The following is a 17,883-nucleotide window of genomic DNA, read 5'->3' on the forward strand; positions in this document are numbered from 1 at the left end:
TCTGTTGTTTTCTCCCATCAGGTTAAAATATGCTGTCCAGGAGCAGCCTAAGGGTGCCAATCTGCAGTGGTATGCAAGACTCCAAAAAGAAGTGGGGGGCATTGACTGGAAAAGAGGACAGTTGGGGATCCTCACAACACCCATCAGGAAGGAGAATTTATAATCTCTAATAATTAGCCTATAGCTGGGTGGAGACCTTGGATCACCCAGCTGGGATCAGGTGGGCAGGGGGCTAACCATCAGACCATAGGATGCAGCAGCATAGTCGAGCAGCCTGGGCCCAGGACTGAGAACTAGGAACTCCTGAGTTCTCATCCTGGCTCTGGTACCAGCTTAGTTTGTGGTCTCAAACAAGTTGCTGTCCCACTTCAGTTTCCCCTTTTGTAAAATTGGGATGAGAACAGTATTATTGTTATCTATTGTCTCATACTTAGACTGGAAGCTCCTAGGGCAGGGACTGTCTCTATGCTATGTGTATGTACAGCGCCTAGCACCGAGAGTGGGGCCTGATCCCTGACTGAGGCCCTTAAGCCCTGCCACAGCACAAACAATCATCAGTAAAGATTACGTAAGTGCTGAATAGTATATTAGAATCATTCCGCCACTGTGATCCTCCCAAACTAACCTTGGGTGTGTGAGGCAGCTGCAGAACATTAGACCAAAGAATTCTGCATTTGAAAAACTGGGACAGAAACCTGGGAACTTACTGTGCTGAAGTAAAAGGAAGAAGGGAATTGCCTGCAGCTGGAATTTGTTCCTCATGTTGATCCCAGTTGACCGTCCTGAAAAACAAAACATGAGCTCAGCCCCGCCACCAAGTCATGTGTGCGTGTGTGTGTGCGTGAGAGACAGATGTCAGGGAGCATCACCCAGCCCTGTATTGTAGTTCAGTAAGTAAACAGATTACAGCACATGCCCGCAGGCTAAACGAGAGTCCTTGCTCACTGCTGGGTGCCTATGGTTAGAAATGCTACGCAACAGCGAGCAACAAACATTGCTGGAACTAATGTGGGTGCTTGCAGCTGTGTAGATTCTGGTGCTAGGCCCTATAGAAACACAGCAGACAGACATCAGCTATGGAGAAAGTGGATCTGGTCTCCCTAAAAGCCTCCTCCTTTGTTTAAACAAACACTAGCATCTTGTTAATGACCCCCCAGGAAAGCATGTGGGGCTGTGGCCCTGGGCATAGGACAGGAGAACTGTCTTCATGGAACATAATAAAGAAGGAAAGCAAAGCCTATCTCTCCTGCATCACAGAACATTGGTAACACACTCATTCATTTAAGGAAAGGCTGTTCTGACACCATTGGCTGAAGAGCATTTATACGAAAATCTTTTGAGTGCAAGGAACAAGGAGGTTGATCAGATCTTTGGATCTAGTGACACTGATAAGTCACTGTTCTGCTGAGCCATGAAAGGCAAAGGCTCTTGCTCTGAAACCAACCCCCGGGGGACTCGTGGCACACACAGTCCAAGCTTGAGTTTGCAGAATGGCTAACATTTATTTTTATGCCAGTACAGAGGTATACATTGAAAGAGTGAAAAATAAAATCCTTGCAGGGTTTGGGCTGGAACTCCCCATCATCAATACCCACTGCAGATTCACCCTCTGCATAACACTGCCATCCCAAAAGGGGCCAGTGGTCCACAAAAGGAACAGGGAGAGTCGTATACCAGGAGGTTTTAGGTCCCAGGGGCACGTGGCTTTTGCAGAGGAAGCTAGCTTGCATTACAATGGAAGGATGCTCTTACCCAGCGTTGTCAGATTATGTTGGGAGGCAAAGACAACACATTGCATTACAATATTGCAACACTGTCACGGATGTCATGAAAGTGTGACAAATGCCAAACCGAGGCAACAGAAGGTAGGACTTGTGGACTCTGCTGGCTAGAGAGGGGCAGGCTCAGGCAGCTGGGCTGGGTCACACTTTGGCCACCCAGGCTCAAAGTGGCACCTGTAGGAAGAATGCTAGGAGTGAAGCCTAAGGGTGCAGGGCATGAAGCTGCTGCAGCATGCCTTCCCCATGGCCCTGAACAAAGGTCAGCTCAGCGCTCAAAGAATCCCTGTGTGTCCCTCCATGCTCAGCGGTCCCCAGTCTCCGGAAGCACATGCACCACATGATCACGCAGTGATGAGGACACCAACTAAGCTCTTCTAACCCAGGGAATATTTTTGTTGTTTAAAAACTTTCCAGGTTTACTCAAATAATGAAACCAAAATAATTTTAGCAACCAGCGAAAAGCCCCTTTGGCTCCTGAGCTAGTTCAGAGACGGACTCTCACTGAACCGTGGCACCAGGGTGAGATAATCAAGTCATGCTCATAGCTGAACTGTTAGCAGGCGAGTTCGGAAGGCAGGAGAAATGTCTTTCTCATGTGCAGCTCCACATCCCAGCTAGTAATATGGTAGTAGGATACAAGCCCAACATGTCACTGTCACCCTGGCCTCCAGGTGTAAGCATTTTACTTTTTTTCTGTCAATAAAATATGTTCTTGTTCAACCATAAGTTACAGGGCCTGAGCAGAGATCAGTGGGTGACTGTCTGTGCTGAGCTGTGCAGGGAGTCAGACGAGATGGCTGTAGCGGTCCCTTCTTAACATCCATTAATATCTGACTCCAGGGTAACATTCCCACCGTCCTCTTCTCCCCTCTCTCCTCTCTTTTTTTGCACCTGAATCTTCTTGTGTCATCCAGTCCTTTAAAAAAACTCCCTTTCTTCCTTGAACCCCTTGGACATGATGCCTCCTTACATAACTGTAACTACCTTTCTTTCCTCTGGAACTTTCTCCAGTTCTCTAAAACTTGGGCCACTGTCAACCTCCTTCTTACACCTTCCCTCAGCTCCTGACTTCCCCTTCTCCACCCTCTCACTGCCAATCTTCCCGCTCTCAACAAAGCCCCTGAAAAAGCCGCCTTCTCTCATCTCTCCAGTCACAGCTCTCACAGCAGTGTCCTGGCCTGTTTCCAGAGCATGGAAACTGCTCTCCGCTGGCCATGTGATGAACAAGCTCCTCCTCTCTGATCACGAAGGCTCCTTTTGTTTCTCTTTCTCCTGGACCCCAACGCACCCTTTGACACCAAGCCACCTTCCCAGACCTGCCTCCATAACTGTGCTGGTCTCTCTAGTACAGAGGTGGGCCAACTACGGCCCACGGGCCACATCCAGCCCATGGGACCGTCCTGCTCGGCCCTTGAGCTCCTGGCCAGGGAGGCTAGCCCCCGGCCCCTCCCCTGCTGTCCCTCCTCCCCCGCAGCCTCAGCTCGCCACGCTGCCAGTGCTCTAGGTGGAGGGGCTGCAAGCTCCTGCTGGGCAGTGTGGCTGGCTCTGATCCTGCTGCTCTGCCAGTCCTGCTGCTCTGAGTGGCATGGTAAGGGGGTAGGGGGTTTGATAGGGGGTCCTGGGGGCAGTCAGGGGACAGGGAGCAGGGGCTGTGGGCTGTGAATAGGAGTCGGGGCAGTCAGAGGACAGGGAACAGGGGGCATTGGATAGGGGGTGGGGGTCCCGGTGGGGCAGGTAGGAGTGGGGGGTCCCAGGAGGGGGCAGTCAGGGGACAAGGAGCGGGGGGGGGTTGGATGGGTGGGAGGTTCTGAGGGGGGCGGGAAGTGGGAGGGGGCGGATGGGGGCGGGGGCCAGGCTCTTTGGGGAGGCACAACCTTCCCTATCCGGCCCTCCATATAGTTTCGGAACCCTGATGTGGCCCTCAGGCCAAAAAGTTTGCCCGCCCCTGCTCTAGTAACTAGCTGCCTTCTACCTTTTGTGTATCATATCCTTGCCTTTACTACTACCGCTGTGCTAGGAATATTCAAGTGGCACACATCTCACACTACACCGAAGGCCCCACTCTGCCTCCCACTGGCTGTTCTTCTTGACCAAATAAACTTGCTTTGCCTCAACTTCCTCCCACTGTGTCTCAGACACAAAAGTGCTTCTCTTGGGACAGTACTTCTCCTCAAGGATCACTCTCTCTCTGTTGTCTCCTTCTCAGAACTCCAGTTTGTCTTCAGTGCCTGCAACCTTCCTGTCTTCTTTCATCCTGAGCTCCCCTTTTTCCTCTACATGCCCTAGGTTTCTTTGCGATCTTGGTATCATTCCCCATGCAAACCACTGCCTGGATTCCACCTCTGCTGAAATTCTCACCCAGGCTTTTGGCTCCACTCCCCTTGACTGTTACAGCTCACTTGCTATGGCCTCCCACTGTCCTAGATCTTGGGCATGCACGGAATGCTGCTTCCTGCCTTCTCATATGCACAAAGAAGCAAGACTTACATCACCATCACTTTCAAGAAGCTCTGCTGACTCCTTGTTCGTTTCAGCATTCACTTCAAAACTGCTCTCCTAAAACCATTGGTAGATTTGCTCCAGCAGACCCTAATGGACTTCTCCCCTTTCCACTACATCTGCTCAGCCAATACAAGCTACATGTGTACTCCTCCAAACCATCTGGCTATCACTTGCTCAAGAACCTTCTCCTATGCTTCTCCCCTGCTCAGAGACCATTCAGAGAAAAGCATAGAAAAGATCAAGAAGCTGGAGGGCCTGACACAAGAACAAGAGTCAAAAGTGCTACACTCCTCTAGCTTGGCTAAGAGATGGATATGTGGGGACAAGATTACAAGCTGCCACACAAATATTTGAGAGGGGTTAACACCAAGGAAAAAGAAGAATCATTTAGGGAGTACAGTGGGTGGAACTAAGAGTGATGGGGTGAAATTAAGAAACGGAAAATTCAGTCTGAATATCAGAAAAAATATCTCAGCATTGATATCTGTTAGGCTTTGGGATTATCTCCTAAGAGAATGGGTCGAAACCATCTCACCTGAGATATTTAAAACTAGACTGGGCAAAATATTAGCACAAGGGGAATACTCATGAATTGACTTGTGGGGTAGGCTGGATGGGACTTAATTCCACCTCTAGCTTTTATGATCTCTTTCATTAAGAACATGACTCCTGCAAGGAGTGAATCTGAGGCCCCTGCACTATTCCTGTTGCAGTTACATAGCATTCCCCAAACACGGGATATAGGTCTTTGTCTAAGAGATGCAATAGAATGTAGGCAGATTAATGCACTCAATGCATTTACCTAATCCCAGCGTGGTGTATGTCTCTCGCTGCTTCTCCCCCTTGGCTCTTAGAGTCAGAGTCTAAGGCCAGGAAGGATCACCATATCATGTAGTCTGACCTCCTGTATATCCCAGGCCACTAAAACCACCCAGCACCTCCACATTAACCCAACAACTGGAATTAGACCAAGGTATACTGGAGACGAGGATGTGCCACAGACAGAGAACAGGAGGGACTGAGGTGCACCAGTGCCTAAGGTTCCCTGCATTGGCAGGGAAACGATTAAGTGAGATACCCCCAGATAATCCTGTCAAGTGATCATCCCATCTCTCCATTGCGTCGTTCTCTTTCATGTTTTCTCTGTTCCCTGGCGTTTCTCGTTCTCTCTTTGGGAAGCACCCTCTTTCCTCTCAGACTTCGTTCTTTCTTTCATGTCCCGTGTTCTCTATTGTTCAACCTCTTGCTCTTGCCAGGGCCCCCCAGATCTCTCTCTCCTTGGCACCCAAAACCTTCTCTCCTTCTCCCACCAATTTTCTGACATGGGATGGTAAGGGAGGGGGGACTGCTGCTCTGAGAGAGTCAGGGCAAGTGTGCCAGTGAATGCCAGCACCTATTCCCTAGATCCTTCTGCTTCTGCTCTGGGTTCTGTGCTGAGACACACATGCAAGAGCAGAATAGCAAGGGAAAGGAGCAGCAGGTCTCGTTATGGCCCTTTGCGGCTGGATGAGCACATCGCCTGAACCCGCACAAGATGCAGCCGAGGGCCTTTTCCATTCCCAAGGCCTGCTGAGGCCCTAAGTCCCTGGGTATGATGAAGACGACCCCCTTCTTTGCCTCATTGACTTTCCACATGATTTTTAATCAGAAAACACATCTCCCCCTTTTCCTACCCCTGTTGGTTCACCTCTGTTACTAATTTGGAAAGTTCACATGGTGTGGAGCAATGAGCAACGGGCTGGGAGCCCTGGGCTCTATTCTCAAATCTGCCATGGAGTCACTGTGTAACCTCAGACAAGTCATATCACTTCTCTGTGGCTCAATTTGCCTGTCTGTAAAAAGAGGACAAAGATACATACTGAGCTCCCAGGCGATTTGGGAGGCTCGTAGATTCATGCATTCCAAGGCCAGGCGGGACCATTGTGATCTGATCTGACCTCCTGTATAGCACAGGCCAGAGAACTGCCCCAAAATAATTCCTAGAGCAGATAATTAGAGAAACATCCACTCCTGATTTAAAAATTGTCAGTGATGGAGAATCCACAACCCCTGGTAAATTGCTCCAATGAATAATTACTTTCACTGTTAAAAATGTACACCTTATTTCCAGTCTGAATTTGTCCAGATATTGGATCATGTTAGACCTTTCTCTGCTAGATTGAAGAGCCCATTATCAAATATTTGTTAAGTTAAATAGATTGACCTCTTTGAGTCTATCACTTAAAGGCCTGTTTTCTAATCTTTTAATCATTCTCATGACTCTTCTCTGAACCTTCTTCAACATCCGTCTTGAATTGTGGGCACCAGAACTGGACACAGTTCTCAATTCATGAATGCTCATATGTCAAGCGCTATAGAATTGCTAAGCACAATTCTTTTAACCTCTGTACAGCAGTTTAAGAGACAGGTTGTATGAAAAGCACTGTACTAAATAAAGATGTCTGGTATTGACTTAGTAATTTATATATAAGTGTGAAAGCAGTGCTAAAAATTGTAATAAACTACAGTGTGAGAGATGGAGCCTGTACCAACATGGCATATTCAAAGACACATAGTGCTAAGCATCTGGAGATATGGAGCAGCCTGAGGGCCTGGGTCTACCTAGTCTAACTCTGTGTTTGTAAATGGTTACATGAATTGTATATGTATATATTTATATAAACATTCTCCAAAAAGTCTAAGAACTCAGTTATAAAAACTAACATGAAATAAAGATAAAATATAAAATTTCCAAACACAGAAAATAATTTCTTAGTACAGCAAAACAAAGGAAAGAGACCAGAAGGTCTACAGAGGTTAAAATTAATTCAGTGAAATGCACAGTAAGTGCTCTTCCCTGAGCATTGAGCTTGACAGCTACTGTACACAGCAATAATCAAAAAACATCTGACCATAGGGTTAAAGCAACAGGTAAATCAGAACGGAAGCAAAATAATCCTTATTCTGTGCAATGAAAGTCAATGTGGATGTCACCAGAGGGGCAAGTACAGTATCGTCTATAGGAAAGATTTTAAATGTATTCAAATTTATCAATAGAGGCATTAACAAACTGCTTCAAGCTGGCAACAAACCTCTATGGGGATTGGTAGAATCACTGATATTACCTTGCCTCATCCTTTCAGATGTCCATTTCAGCCTCCCAAAAATCCATAGGGCACTTGCCTGGTTAACATGTTACTGTCATTGCAGACACTGAAAGCAAAGGCTATGACAAGCAGGTGGAGTTCATCAGCACCGAATGAGTGAAAACTAAAAATCTGCTCCTGAGCAATACAGAGCAGTAATGTATTGGAATGTACAGTGATATACGGTGGCTGACGTCAGCTCTGTATCAGTATTACTGTGCAGAATGAAGGATGTGGTGAGTACATTAACGCAATGAATTCATGCCTCCGACACCCACACAGTGCTCCGGGCTGTATTTCTCTGCTCTCTAACGCTCACATGTGAGAAAATGGTGGGAGAAGTGGTGCAAACCCACACTTTAAAAGGTCATTTAAAGGGATTTTGTGGGGATGGTGGATTCAGAGACCTGCAGTGCAGAAGCATCAGCCCTGGGCCCTTAGACTTGAAGTGTTAATTGTAATTAATTCCACAGTCATGCACGGCTAACCACTATGCTGGCATGTCAGAGGCAGGGGCCCATCTGCAGCCAAGCGCAGCTCTGCTCAGTGCCTCTGGCTGCACCTGCTGGGCTGCTGGCAGCAGAACAGCAGGAAATCCCTGACAGACTCAGCAGCAGGAGGTGAAATGCCTCAGACTGAAGGGCAATGGGTTCGTGCAGGCAGGGCAGAGAATGCACGCTGGAGCCTGGCCACACAGGGAGATGCCGTGCCTTGACTCTGCCTGTCCGTGGCTTGGCAGTAGCCAGTGAGGCAGGCTGAAGATTCCAAGGCCTGGGCAGAGCTTCTTTGTGCAGAGGAGCATGACGACAGATGGGCCATTCCCCCGCAGGGTGCCCTGAGCTGAGGGGCAGACATGGGGAGATAGGAGCCTATTCCTCACACCCGCAGAAGCAGCCTTGCGGGAGAGGGTGAGCAGAGCCAAGGACAGCTTGAGCGGGCCTGGAAAATCCAGAGGGATCAGGGTATTGGAGAGAGTTAAGGCAGGCTGTGAGGGAGGGAGGTTGTTTGAGGACAGGAAGGTGTGAGGAGAGCTGGGGCAGCCAGAGGGTGTTGCGAGGTGTCTTGGATCCTGGGTGTGTGTATTGGGGTGGTGGGATACAGTCAGGAGCATGGCGGGTGTTGGGAGCTGGGGGATCCCAGGGACAGGCTCCCCTGCAGTATTGTCAATATCAAGCATATCAAAAATCATGAGTGAGACCCCCCAGATCATGAGATTTGTAAAGCCTCTAGTGAGTTTTTTGGTCTGACCAGTGGTTGTTGCATTCCCCCTGCCCACCCCTGTGTACGGTGACAATCAGCACTGCCCACTCTCTCATATTCAATGGGCCAGGGGATTCTGGCCTCGCAGCAGGAGCTCTCACCCCACATCTGCCTGTCCCCTGCCCAGCAATGAATTATACCCCCACCCAGTCCCCCATCAGTTCAGCCCCCTCACTGCCCATCAACTCAGATCCTCTTATCAGCTCAGCTCACCGGGGACAGGTGCTTTGGGTGACTGTAAGGGTTGTCTGTGTGAAGCCGTGGTGGGAGATGGCTGCCAAGCCCGCTGCTCTGCCCTTGGGTCCCACTCCAGGCCTGAGCGTGGGACTCACTGGGGCACTCCCTGCCCCTTGCGCTGGCGCCCAGAGCCTGGGCAGAAGTGCAGAGGCCTGGACAGCCCGGCAGCTGTACATGAGTCCCGTTCTGTTAGTGCAGCACCTAGGAGCCCCGGCATGGCGTGGGCTCGTTGTACCACGTGCTGCACAACACCAAGTAGCAGGCAGTCTCTGCCCTGAAGAACTGACCGACCCAAGGAAGTGGCAGGGCTGTAACACACTGGCAGAGGGAACAGTGCGTGTGGCAAACATCAAGTTAGTGCCAAATTTTGGGGGTAGGGGATGCATTTAGTTAGGAGGGGGTTAGCTAAATGGAAGGAAAAGGGAAGGGTTTGGAGACACAGAAAGGGCGGGGCTGAGGAGAACAGGGGAGGAGTGGAGAAGAGGTCCCTTGTGGTGCCTGGTGGGTGCTCAAAAATTGATAAGGGAAGCTAAAGACATCAGAAAAAATCCCTGGCTTGTGGGGCTAAGGATAAGAAGAAGCTGTTAAAATATACTGGGATCAGTAGCAATGGTATCAACCCATGACTAGATGGAGATGGTGAAATTGTTAATAATGATGCAGACGTGGTCAATAATATTTCTGTTCTGTGTTTGGAAAGAAGCAGCTGGCTGAGATCTCTGACTTGTGCTGTTAATTTTTAATAAATCTTAGGTTCCCAAGGAAATTCCAGAAGACTGGAAGAATGCTAAAGCTATGCCAAAATTCAAAAAGGGAAGTGAGATGAGCTGGATGATTATAGGCCAGGTGGCCTGATGTCAATCCTGGATAAATGAATGGAAAAGCTAATATGAGGTTCAACTGATAAAGAATTAAAGGATATATAAATAATTAATGCCAGTCCATTGGGTTTTAGGGAAACAATATAGCACATGTTACATGGTTTAAGAACTGGCTATCTGACAAAAAGAAAAGGAGTACTTGTGGCACCTTAGAGACTAACCAGTTTATTTGAGCATGAGCTTTCGTGAGCTACAGCTCACTTCATCAGATACATACCGTGGAAACTGCAGCAGACTTTATATATACACAGAGAATATGAAACAATACCTCCTCCCACCCCACTGTCCTGCTGGTAATAGCTTATCTAAAGTAATCGTCAGGTTAGGCCATTTCCAGCACAAATCCAGGTTTTCTCACCCTCCACCCCCTCACACAAATTCACTCTCCTGCTGGTGATAGCCCATCCAAAGTGACAACTCTTTACACAATGTGCATGATAATGAAGTTAGGCCATTTCCTGCACAAATCCAGGTTCTCTCACTCCCTCACCCCCCTCCAAAAACCCACCCCCATACACACACAGACTCACTCTCCTGCTGGTAATAGCTCGTCCAAACTGACCACTCTCCAAGTTTAAATCCAAGTTTGGATTTAAACTTGGAGAGTGGTCAGTTTGGACGAGCTATTACCAGCAGGAGAGTGAGTCTGTGTGTGTATGGGGGTGGGTTTTTGGAGGGGGGTGAGGGAGTGAGAGAACCTGGATTTGTGCAGGAAATGGCCTAACTTCATTATCATGCACATTGTGTAAAGAGTTGTCACTTTGGATGGGCTATCACCAGCAGGAGAGTGAATTTGTGTGAGGGGGTGGAGGGTGAGAAAACCTGGATTTGTGCTGGAAATGGCCTAACCTGACGATTACTTTAGATAAGCTATTACCAGCAGGACAGTGGGGTGGGAGGAGGTATTGTTTCATATTCTCTGTGTATATATAAAGTCTGCTGCAGTTTCCACGGTATGTATCTGATGAAGTGAGCTGTAGCTCACGAAAGCTCATGCTCAAATAAACTGGTTAGTCTCTAAGGTGCCACAAGTACTCCTTTTCTTTTTGCGAATACAGACTAACACGGCTGTTACTCTAAAGGCTATCTGACAGATTGCCAAAAGTAGTTGTCAATGGAGAATCATCATCTAATGGGGGTGTTTCTAGTGGTGTAATGCAGGAATCAGCTCTAGGCCTAATGCTTTCAGCATTTTCATCAATGATCTGGAAGTAAATATAAAATCACCGCTGACAAAATTTGTTGTGTTTTAATACAGCCATATGCAAAGTTACACAGCTGGGGACAAGGAATGCAGACTGTACTTACAGAACGGGGGCCTGTATGCTGGGAAGCAGGGACTCTAAAATGATTTAGGCAGGGGTGATAGTAACTTAACGGACTTACTGGTATGCAGGGTGGCCAGGGTCTAGGCAAGGTGGGGAGGCTCCTCTGGGGCCCCGGCAGAGGCGGGGCTTTGGGCGGAGGGGGCAGGGCTGGGGCCAGACTCCCCCAGCCAGCCCGTCAGCGGTGCCCAGCCCATGTGGCCCGGGGCTCTAGTGGTGATTGAAAGGGCCCAGGGCTCCAGCCGCTGGTGTGGTAGGGGCACTATCCTGGAGCCCCGGGATAGTGGCGGCCAGGAGCCCTGGGGCTCTGGCTGCAATTTAAAGGGCCAGGGGCTCCAGCCGCTGCTGGGAGTCCCGGGCCCTTTTAAATCTCCAGGCCCTGGGGCAGCTGCCCCTTTTGCACCCCCCCATCAGCGGCCCTGCCGGTATGGTTGGCTGTGTGCCAGCAGCCACTTTCTTACCAGTACGCCGTACCGTACGGTACCAGCTTACTTTCACCTCTGGATTTCGAGGTCACAATGGACAAACAACTCAAAATGAGCTCCCAGCGTGATACTGTGGCACAAAGGACTAATGTTCTCCCTGGATGTATAACCAGAGTATGGGTATGAGTAGGGAGGTGATTTTATCTCGGTATGATGAGACTGATACCGTGTACAGTTCTGCTGTCCACATTTTGAAAGGGATGGTGAAAAGCTGGAGAGGATGCAGAAAAGAGTCACAAAATGATTCAAGGCATGGGGAAAATGCCTGACAGTGAGAGCTGTTTAGCATATCAGAAAGATGACCGAAGATTGACTTGCTTACACCCTATAAATACCTTCATGGGGAGAAAATACCGAGCACTAAGGACGCTTTAATCTAGCAGAAAAAGGAATAAAACCCCCCAATTGCTGGAAGTTGAAGTTACACAAATTGAAAAGAGAAATTAGGCATGATGATTTGCAAGCAAGGGTGATTAACCACTGAAACAAGCTACCAAGGGAAGTGGTGTATTCTCCATCTCCTGAGGGTTTCAGATCCAGACTGGAAGCCTTTCTGGAAGAGATGCTTTAGCCAAGCACAAGTTACTGGGCTCAGTACAAGGGAACTGGGTGACATTTAATGGCTTGTGTATGCAGGAGGTCAGACTAGGTGAGCTAATGGTCCCTTCTTGCCTTAAACTCTATGAATCTTGAGCACTGTGATTCAGTTCTGGGGGGGCAGGGGACTGGCAGGTCCCAGCAGTGCAAGGACAGCAGAGCATGTGCCCCCTATCTAATCAACCCCCTTTCTCCCTTACTTGTAATGCAGCCCTATGATCTTGCTAAACGTTTTAAGCAAAATTTGCTGACTTGAAGCCACTGGCAGACAATTTTTGACCAGCTTTGATGGTCCCCATCACTCCCACTGTAAGCATGTGAACTGATTTCTTCCCTTTAGCCGCTGATCGCCCTCCCTCCACCGGCTTGCACTGTAGCCACATGGTACTTGTTGGGTGGGGCAGGGATGTAGTTATAGGAATGGGGTAGAGAAAGATAGGGTAATTATGGGGATGGGGTATGGGCAGGGCTGGGATAGTGATTGGCATGTGAGAAGAATGGGGTGGTAGGTACTGGGATGGGTGAAGAGTTAGCGGGTTGGGATCGTGGTGGGTTGTGGCTGGGGCAGGGCAGGGTGGGGGCGGGGTTGGTTTGTGGGTTCAGATAGTGGTGGGTTGTGGCTAGGGCAGGGCAGGGTGTGGGCGGGGTTGGTTAGCGGGTTTGGATAGTGGTGGGCTGTTGCTGGTGGCTGGGATAGGGCAGGGTGGGGGCGGGGTTGGTTAGTGGGTTCGGATAGTGGTGGGTTGTTGCTGGTGGCTGGGGCGGGGCAGGGCAGGGTGGGGCGGGGCTCGTTCGTGGGTTGGGATCGTGGTGGGTTGTGGCTGGGGCAGGGCGGGGCAGGGTGGGGGCGGGGTTGGTTAGTGGATTGGGATAGTGGTGGGCTGTTGCTGGTGGCTGGGGCAGGGTAGGGACGGGGTTGGTTAGTGGGTTGGGATCGTGGTGGGTTGTGGCTGGGGCGGGGCAGGGCAGGGCAGGGCAGGGGCGGGGTTGGTTAGTGGGTTCGGATAGTGGTGGGTTGTGGCTGGTGGCTGGGGCGGGGCAGGGTGGGGGCAGGGTTGGTTAGTGGGTTGGGATCGTGGTGGGTTGTGGCTGGTGGCTGGGGCAGGGCAGGGTGGGGGCAGGGTTGGTTAGCGGGTTCGGATAGTGGTGGGTTGTGGCTGGTGGCTGGGGCGGGGCAGGGTGGGGGCAGGGTTGGTTAGTGGGTTCGGATAGTGGTGGGTTGTGGCTGGTGGCTGGGGCAGGGCAGGGTGGGGGCAGGGTTGGTTAGTGGGTTGGGATCATGGTGGGCTGTTGCTGGTACCTGGGGCAGGGCAGGGAGGGGGCGACGTTGGTTAGCGGGTTCGGATAGTGGTGGGTTGTGGCTGGTGGCTGGGGTGGGGCAGGGTGGGGGCAGGGTTGGTTAGTGGGTTCGGATAGTGGTGGGTTGTGGCTGGTGGCTGGGGCAGGGCAGGGTGGGGGCAGGGTTGGTTAGTGGGTTGGGATCGTGGTGGGCTGTTGCTGGTACCTGGGGCAGGGCAGGGAGGGGGCGACGTTGGTTAGCGGGTTCGGATAGTGGTGGGTTGTGGCTGGTGGCTGGGGCGGGGCAGGGTGGGGGCAGGGTTGGTTAGTGGGTTCGGATAGTGGTGGGTTGTGGCTGGTGGCTGGGGCAGGGCAGGGTGGGGGCAGGGTTGGTTAGTGGGTTGGGATCGTGGTGGGCTGTTGCTGGTACCTGGGGCAGGGCAGGGAGGGGGTGGCGTTGGTTAGCGGGTTCGGATAGTGGTGGGTTGTGGCTGGTGGCTGGGGCGGGGCAGGGTGAGGAGGGGCTGTCTGAACAGTTGTGTGTATTTTGTTTTTTAGCAATTGTTGAATGCTCACATGGTGGGGTTTTCCTGCTGACAGGGCAGAGCAGGGAAAAAAGAACTTTCGGGATCAGGCCCAGGGCAGAGGATGGCAAATGCCCTTGGTGTGTATTGTGCATCTCTGTGGCATGGTGAGGCTCATTGGTTGTGTCTCTGCTGCGTATCTGGGAGTAGCTCTTGTGAATGCTGAAGTGGGGACAAAGGCAGCTGGGCCCTGAGGCTGCCAGTGAGTGCCGCGTGGACCGTTAGTGCCAGGATCATTGCATCTTAACACAGGGATCAGCCTGGGGCGCGCTCGTGCTGCAGAGTTTCTATCTGTAGCATTCCACACAAAGCATTGCGCTCTCCAAGCCCATGAGGGGCTGGGAACAGGGACAAATATACAGCTTCTCTGAGAGCCCCTATTTCTGTCACAGCCTGTGCTGTGCAAAACAGTCAGCAGAGATACCGCCCGCCTTGGACAAGGCAAGTCCAGTGACGCCCAAAGTTCCAGCTCTACTCTGTGACTGTCGCCACAGCACACAGCAGTCTAGAGAGACTCTTCACTTCAGTTGTGGGTGTCGCCGACTCTTCTGCCCCAAAGGCATCAGAGTTTCCATAGTCAATAACACAGTCAGCAGAGGGAAAGGTGCACAGGGCTCAGGGTTGGGATGTCAGGCCATTTCCCTGATATCGGTTTGTGGCAGCTCAGACGCAAGACAAGAAAACATTCCTCAGCCTCAAACTACCCTGGGCTGTAACCTCCGTGCTGCAGGGTCTGTTTCCATGGGAAAGGGGAGGTTCGGGGGATTTCTCACACTGAGAAAGCAGGACAAACAGCGAGTTCTCTCAAGTGCCTCGACAAATGCACGAAGCCTGGGAAACAAGCAGGGAGAACTGGAAGTCCTGGCAAAGTCAAGGAATTTTGATGTGATTGGAATAATAGAGACTTGGTGGGGTAACTCACATGACTGGAGTACTGTCATGGATGGATATAAACAGTTCAGGAAGGACAGGCAGGGCAGAAAAGGTGGGGAGAGTTGCACTGTATGTAAGGGAGCAGTATGGCTGCTCAGAGCTCCAGTATGAAACTTCAGAAAAACCTGAGAGTCTCTGGATTAAGTTTAGAAGTGTGAGCAACAAGGGTGATGTCGTGGTGGGAGTCTGCTATAGACCACCAGATCAGGGAGATGAGGTGGACGAGGCTTTCTTCCGGCAACTCACGGAAGTTACTAGATCGCGGGCCCTGGTTCTCATGGGAGACTTCAATCACCCTGATATATGCTGGGAGAGCAATACAGCGGTGCACAGACAATCCAGGAAGTTTTTGGAAAGTGAAGGGGACAATTTCCTGGTGCAAGTGCTGGAGGAACCAACTAAGGGCAGAGCTCTTCTTGACCTGCTGCTCACAAACCAGGAAGAATTAGTAGGGGAAGCAAAAGTGGATGTGAACCTGGGAGGCAGTGTCCATGAGCTGGTCGAGTTCAGGATCCTGACACAGGGAAGAAAGGAGAGCAGCAGAATACAGACCCTGGACTTCAGCAAAGCAGACTTTGACTGCCTCAGGGAACTGATAGGCAGGATCCCCTGGGAAAATAACATGACAGGGAAAGGAGTCCAGGAGAGCAGGCTGTATTTTAAAGAATCCTTATTGAGGTTACAGGGACAAACCATCCCGATGTGTAGAAAGAATAGTCAATATGGCAGTTCCTTGGAAGTTTTTAAAGTCAGGCTTGACAAAGCCCTGGCTGGGATGATTTAACTGGGAATTGGTCCTGCTTCGAGCAGGGGGTTGGACTAGATGACCTTCAGGGGTCCCTTCCAACCCTGATATTCTATGATTCTATGATTCTATGATAACTGGCTCTGTGGATGAGGGGAAAGCAGTGGACGTGTTGTTTCTTGACTTTGGCAAAGCTTTTGACACGGTCTCCCACAGTATTCTTGCCAGCAAGTTAAAGAAGTATGGGCTGGATGAATGGACTATACGGTGGATAGAAAGTTGGCTAGATTGTCGGGCTCAACGGGTTGTGATCAATGGCTCCATGTCTAGTTGGCAGCCGGTATCATGTGGAGTGCCCCAAGGGTCGGTCCTCGGGCCGGTTATGTTCAATATCTTCATTAATGATCTGGAGGATGGTGTGGATTTGCACCCTCAGCAAGTTTGCACATGACACTAAATTGGGAGGAGAGGTAGATACGCTGGAGGGTAGGGATAGGGTACAAAGGGCCCTAGACAAATTGGAGGATTGGGCCAAAAGAAATCTGATGAGGTTCAACAAGGACAAGTGCAGAGTCCTGCACTTAGGACGGAAGAATCCCATGCACCGCTACAGACTAGAGACTGAATGGCTCGGCAGCAGTTCTGCAGAAAAGTTACAGTGGATGAGAAGCTGGCTATGAGTCAACAGTGTGCTCTTGTTGCCAAGAAGGCCAATGGCATTTTGGGATGTATAAGTAAGGGCATTGCCAGCAGATCGAGGGATGTGATCGCTCCCCTTTATTTGACATTGGTGAGGCCTCATCTGGAGTACTGTGTCCAGTTTTGGGCCCCACACTAGAAGAAGGATGTGGAAAAATTGGAAAACATCCAGCAGAGGGCAACAGAAATGGTTGGGGGACAGGAACACATGACTTACGAGGAGAGGCTGAGGGAACTGGGATTGTTTAGTCTGCGGAAGAGAAGCATGAGGGGGGTTTTGATAGCTGCTTTCAACTACCTGAAAGGGGGTTCCAAAGGGTATGGATCTAGAATATTCTAAGTGGTAGAAGAGGACAGGACAAGGAGTAATGGTCTCAAGTTGCAGTGGGGGAGGTTTAGGTTGGATATTAGGAAAAACTTTTTCACTAGGAGGGTGGTGAAACACTGGAATGTGTTACCTAGGGAGGTGGTAGAATCTCCTTCCTTAGAAGTTTTTAAGGTCAGGCTTGACAAACCCTGGCTGGGATGATTTAGTTGGGGATTGGTCCTGCTCTGAGCAGGGGGTTGGACTAGATGACCTCCTGAGGTCCCTTCCAATCCTGATATTCTATGATTCTGTGATTGCTGGACGTGTATTAGTAGAGTTGCTGGCTCTACGAGTCTTGGCAGAGGCCTCTTAACTGGGAGACAGGCATTTGTTTGTGTGTAATTAGAAAACCAGCACAAATATGTACAATAAATAGTGCAATCACGGCTTTGACAATTTCCTGCTCTACAGTGTTTTGCTATTAATGCTTCTAATTATTAAGCTCATGATATGGAAAAACAATAGCTCTCCATATTTTCTGCCTGTTACAATGGAAATAAAACCATCTGCTAAGCAACCACCATGTTTCTAAATGTTACATGCCTAGCACTGCCTCCCTGGAGTCAAACCATCTCTACATTTATGAGAGGTTTCAGAGGAGCAGCCGTGTTAGTCTGTATTCGCAAAAAGAAAAGGAGGACTTGTGGCACCTTAGAGACTAACCAATTTATTTGAGCATAAGCTTTCGTGAGCTACAGCTCACTTCATCGGATGAATCTGCTGTAGCTCACAAAAGCTTATGCTCAAATAAATTTGTTAGTCTCTAAGGTGCCGCAAGTACTCCTTTTCTTTTTACATTTATGAGGAAGATAATCTGCATATTACCAAAAATAATGAGGTAAAGTGACAGCAGAACAGCTGAGAGCTGAGTAGCATTCTTCCACCGGATGGAAACAGCAAGAGAAGAAGCCACTTGAAAGCCCAGGAAATAAGGTAAACTATGAATGAGCCTTGCAGAATGTGGAGGTGTTAGTCAGCAAAGCAGATGCAAGAAAACAACAAAGCCAGGCAGGGAGACTAGTTAATATAGACCAAATGGTAAGAGGAGGTGCAGCCAGCATGGCTCATGGAGAACAGCTCCTGC

General features: G+C 49.9%; 1 protein-coding gene across 2 annotated transcripts in view; it reads right to left on the reverse strand.

Annotated features, from left to right (window-relative positions):
- The window catches only part of IL21R (interleukin 21 receptor), a 43,915-nt gene that overhangs the window by 25,282 nt on the left and 750 nt on the right, over window positions 1-17,883 (reverse strand). The window contains exons 1-2 of one of the 2 annotated variants that reach the window (XM_077828011.1): window positions 7,388-7,526; window positions 708-782 (exon numbers count right to left, since the gene is read on the reverse strand). In XM_077828011.1, coding sequence (XP_077684137.1) covers window positions 708-782; window positions 7,388-7,397 — 85 coding nt within the window. In that variant the 5' untranslated portion in view covers window positions 7,398-7,526. Of the gene's footprint in view, window positions 1-707; window positions 783-7,387; window positions 7,527-17,883 lie in introns of those variants that run through there. The other variant, XM_077828012.1, reaches the window with a different exon arrangement.

Source organism: Eretmochelys imbricata, chromosome 10 (genome assembly GCF_965152235.1).
Source record: "Eretmochelys imbricata isolate rEreImb1 chromosome 10, rEreImb1.hap1, whole genome shotgun sequence".
In the NCBI taxonomy this organism is placed as follows: Eukaryota; Metazoa; Chordata; order Testudines; family Cheloniidae; genus Eretmochelys; species Eretmochelys imbricata.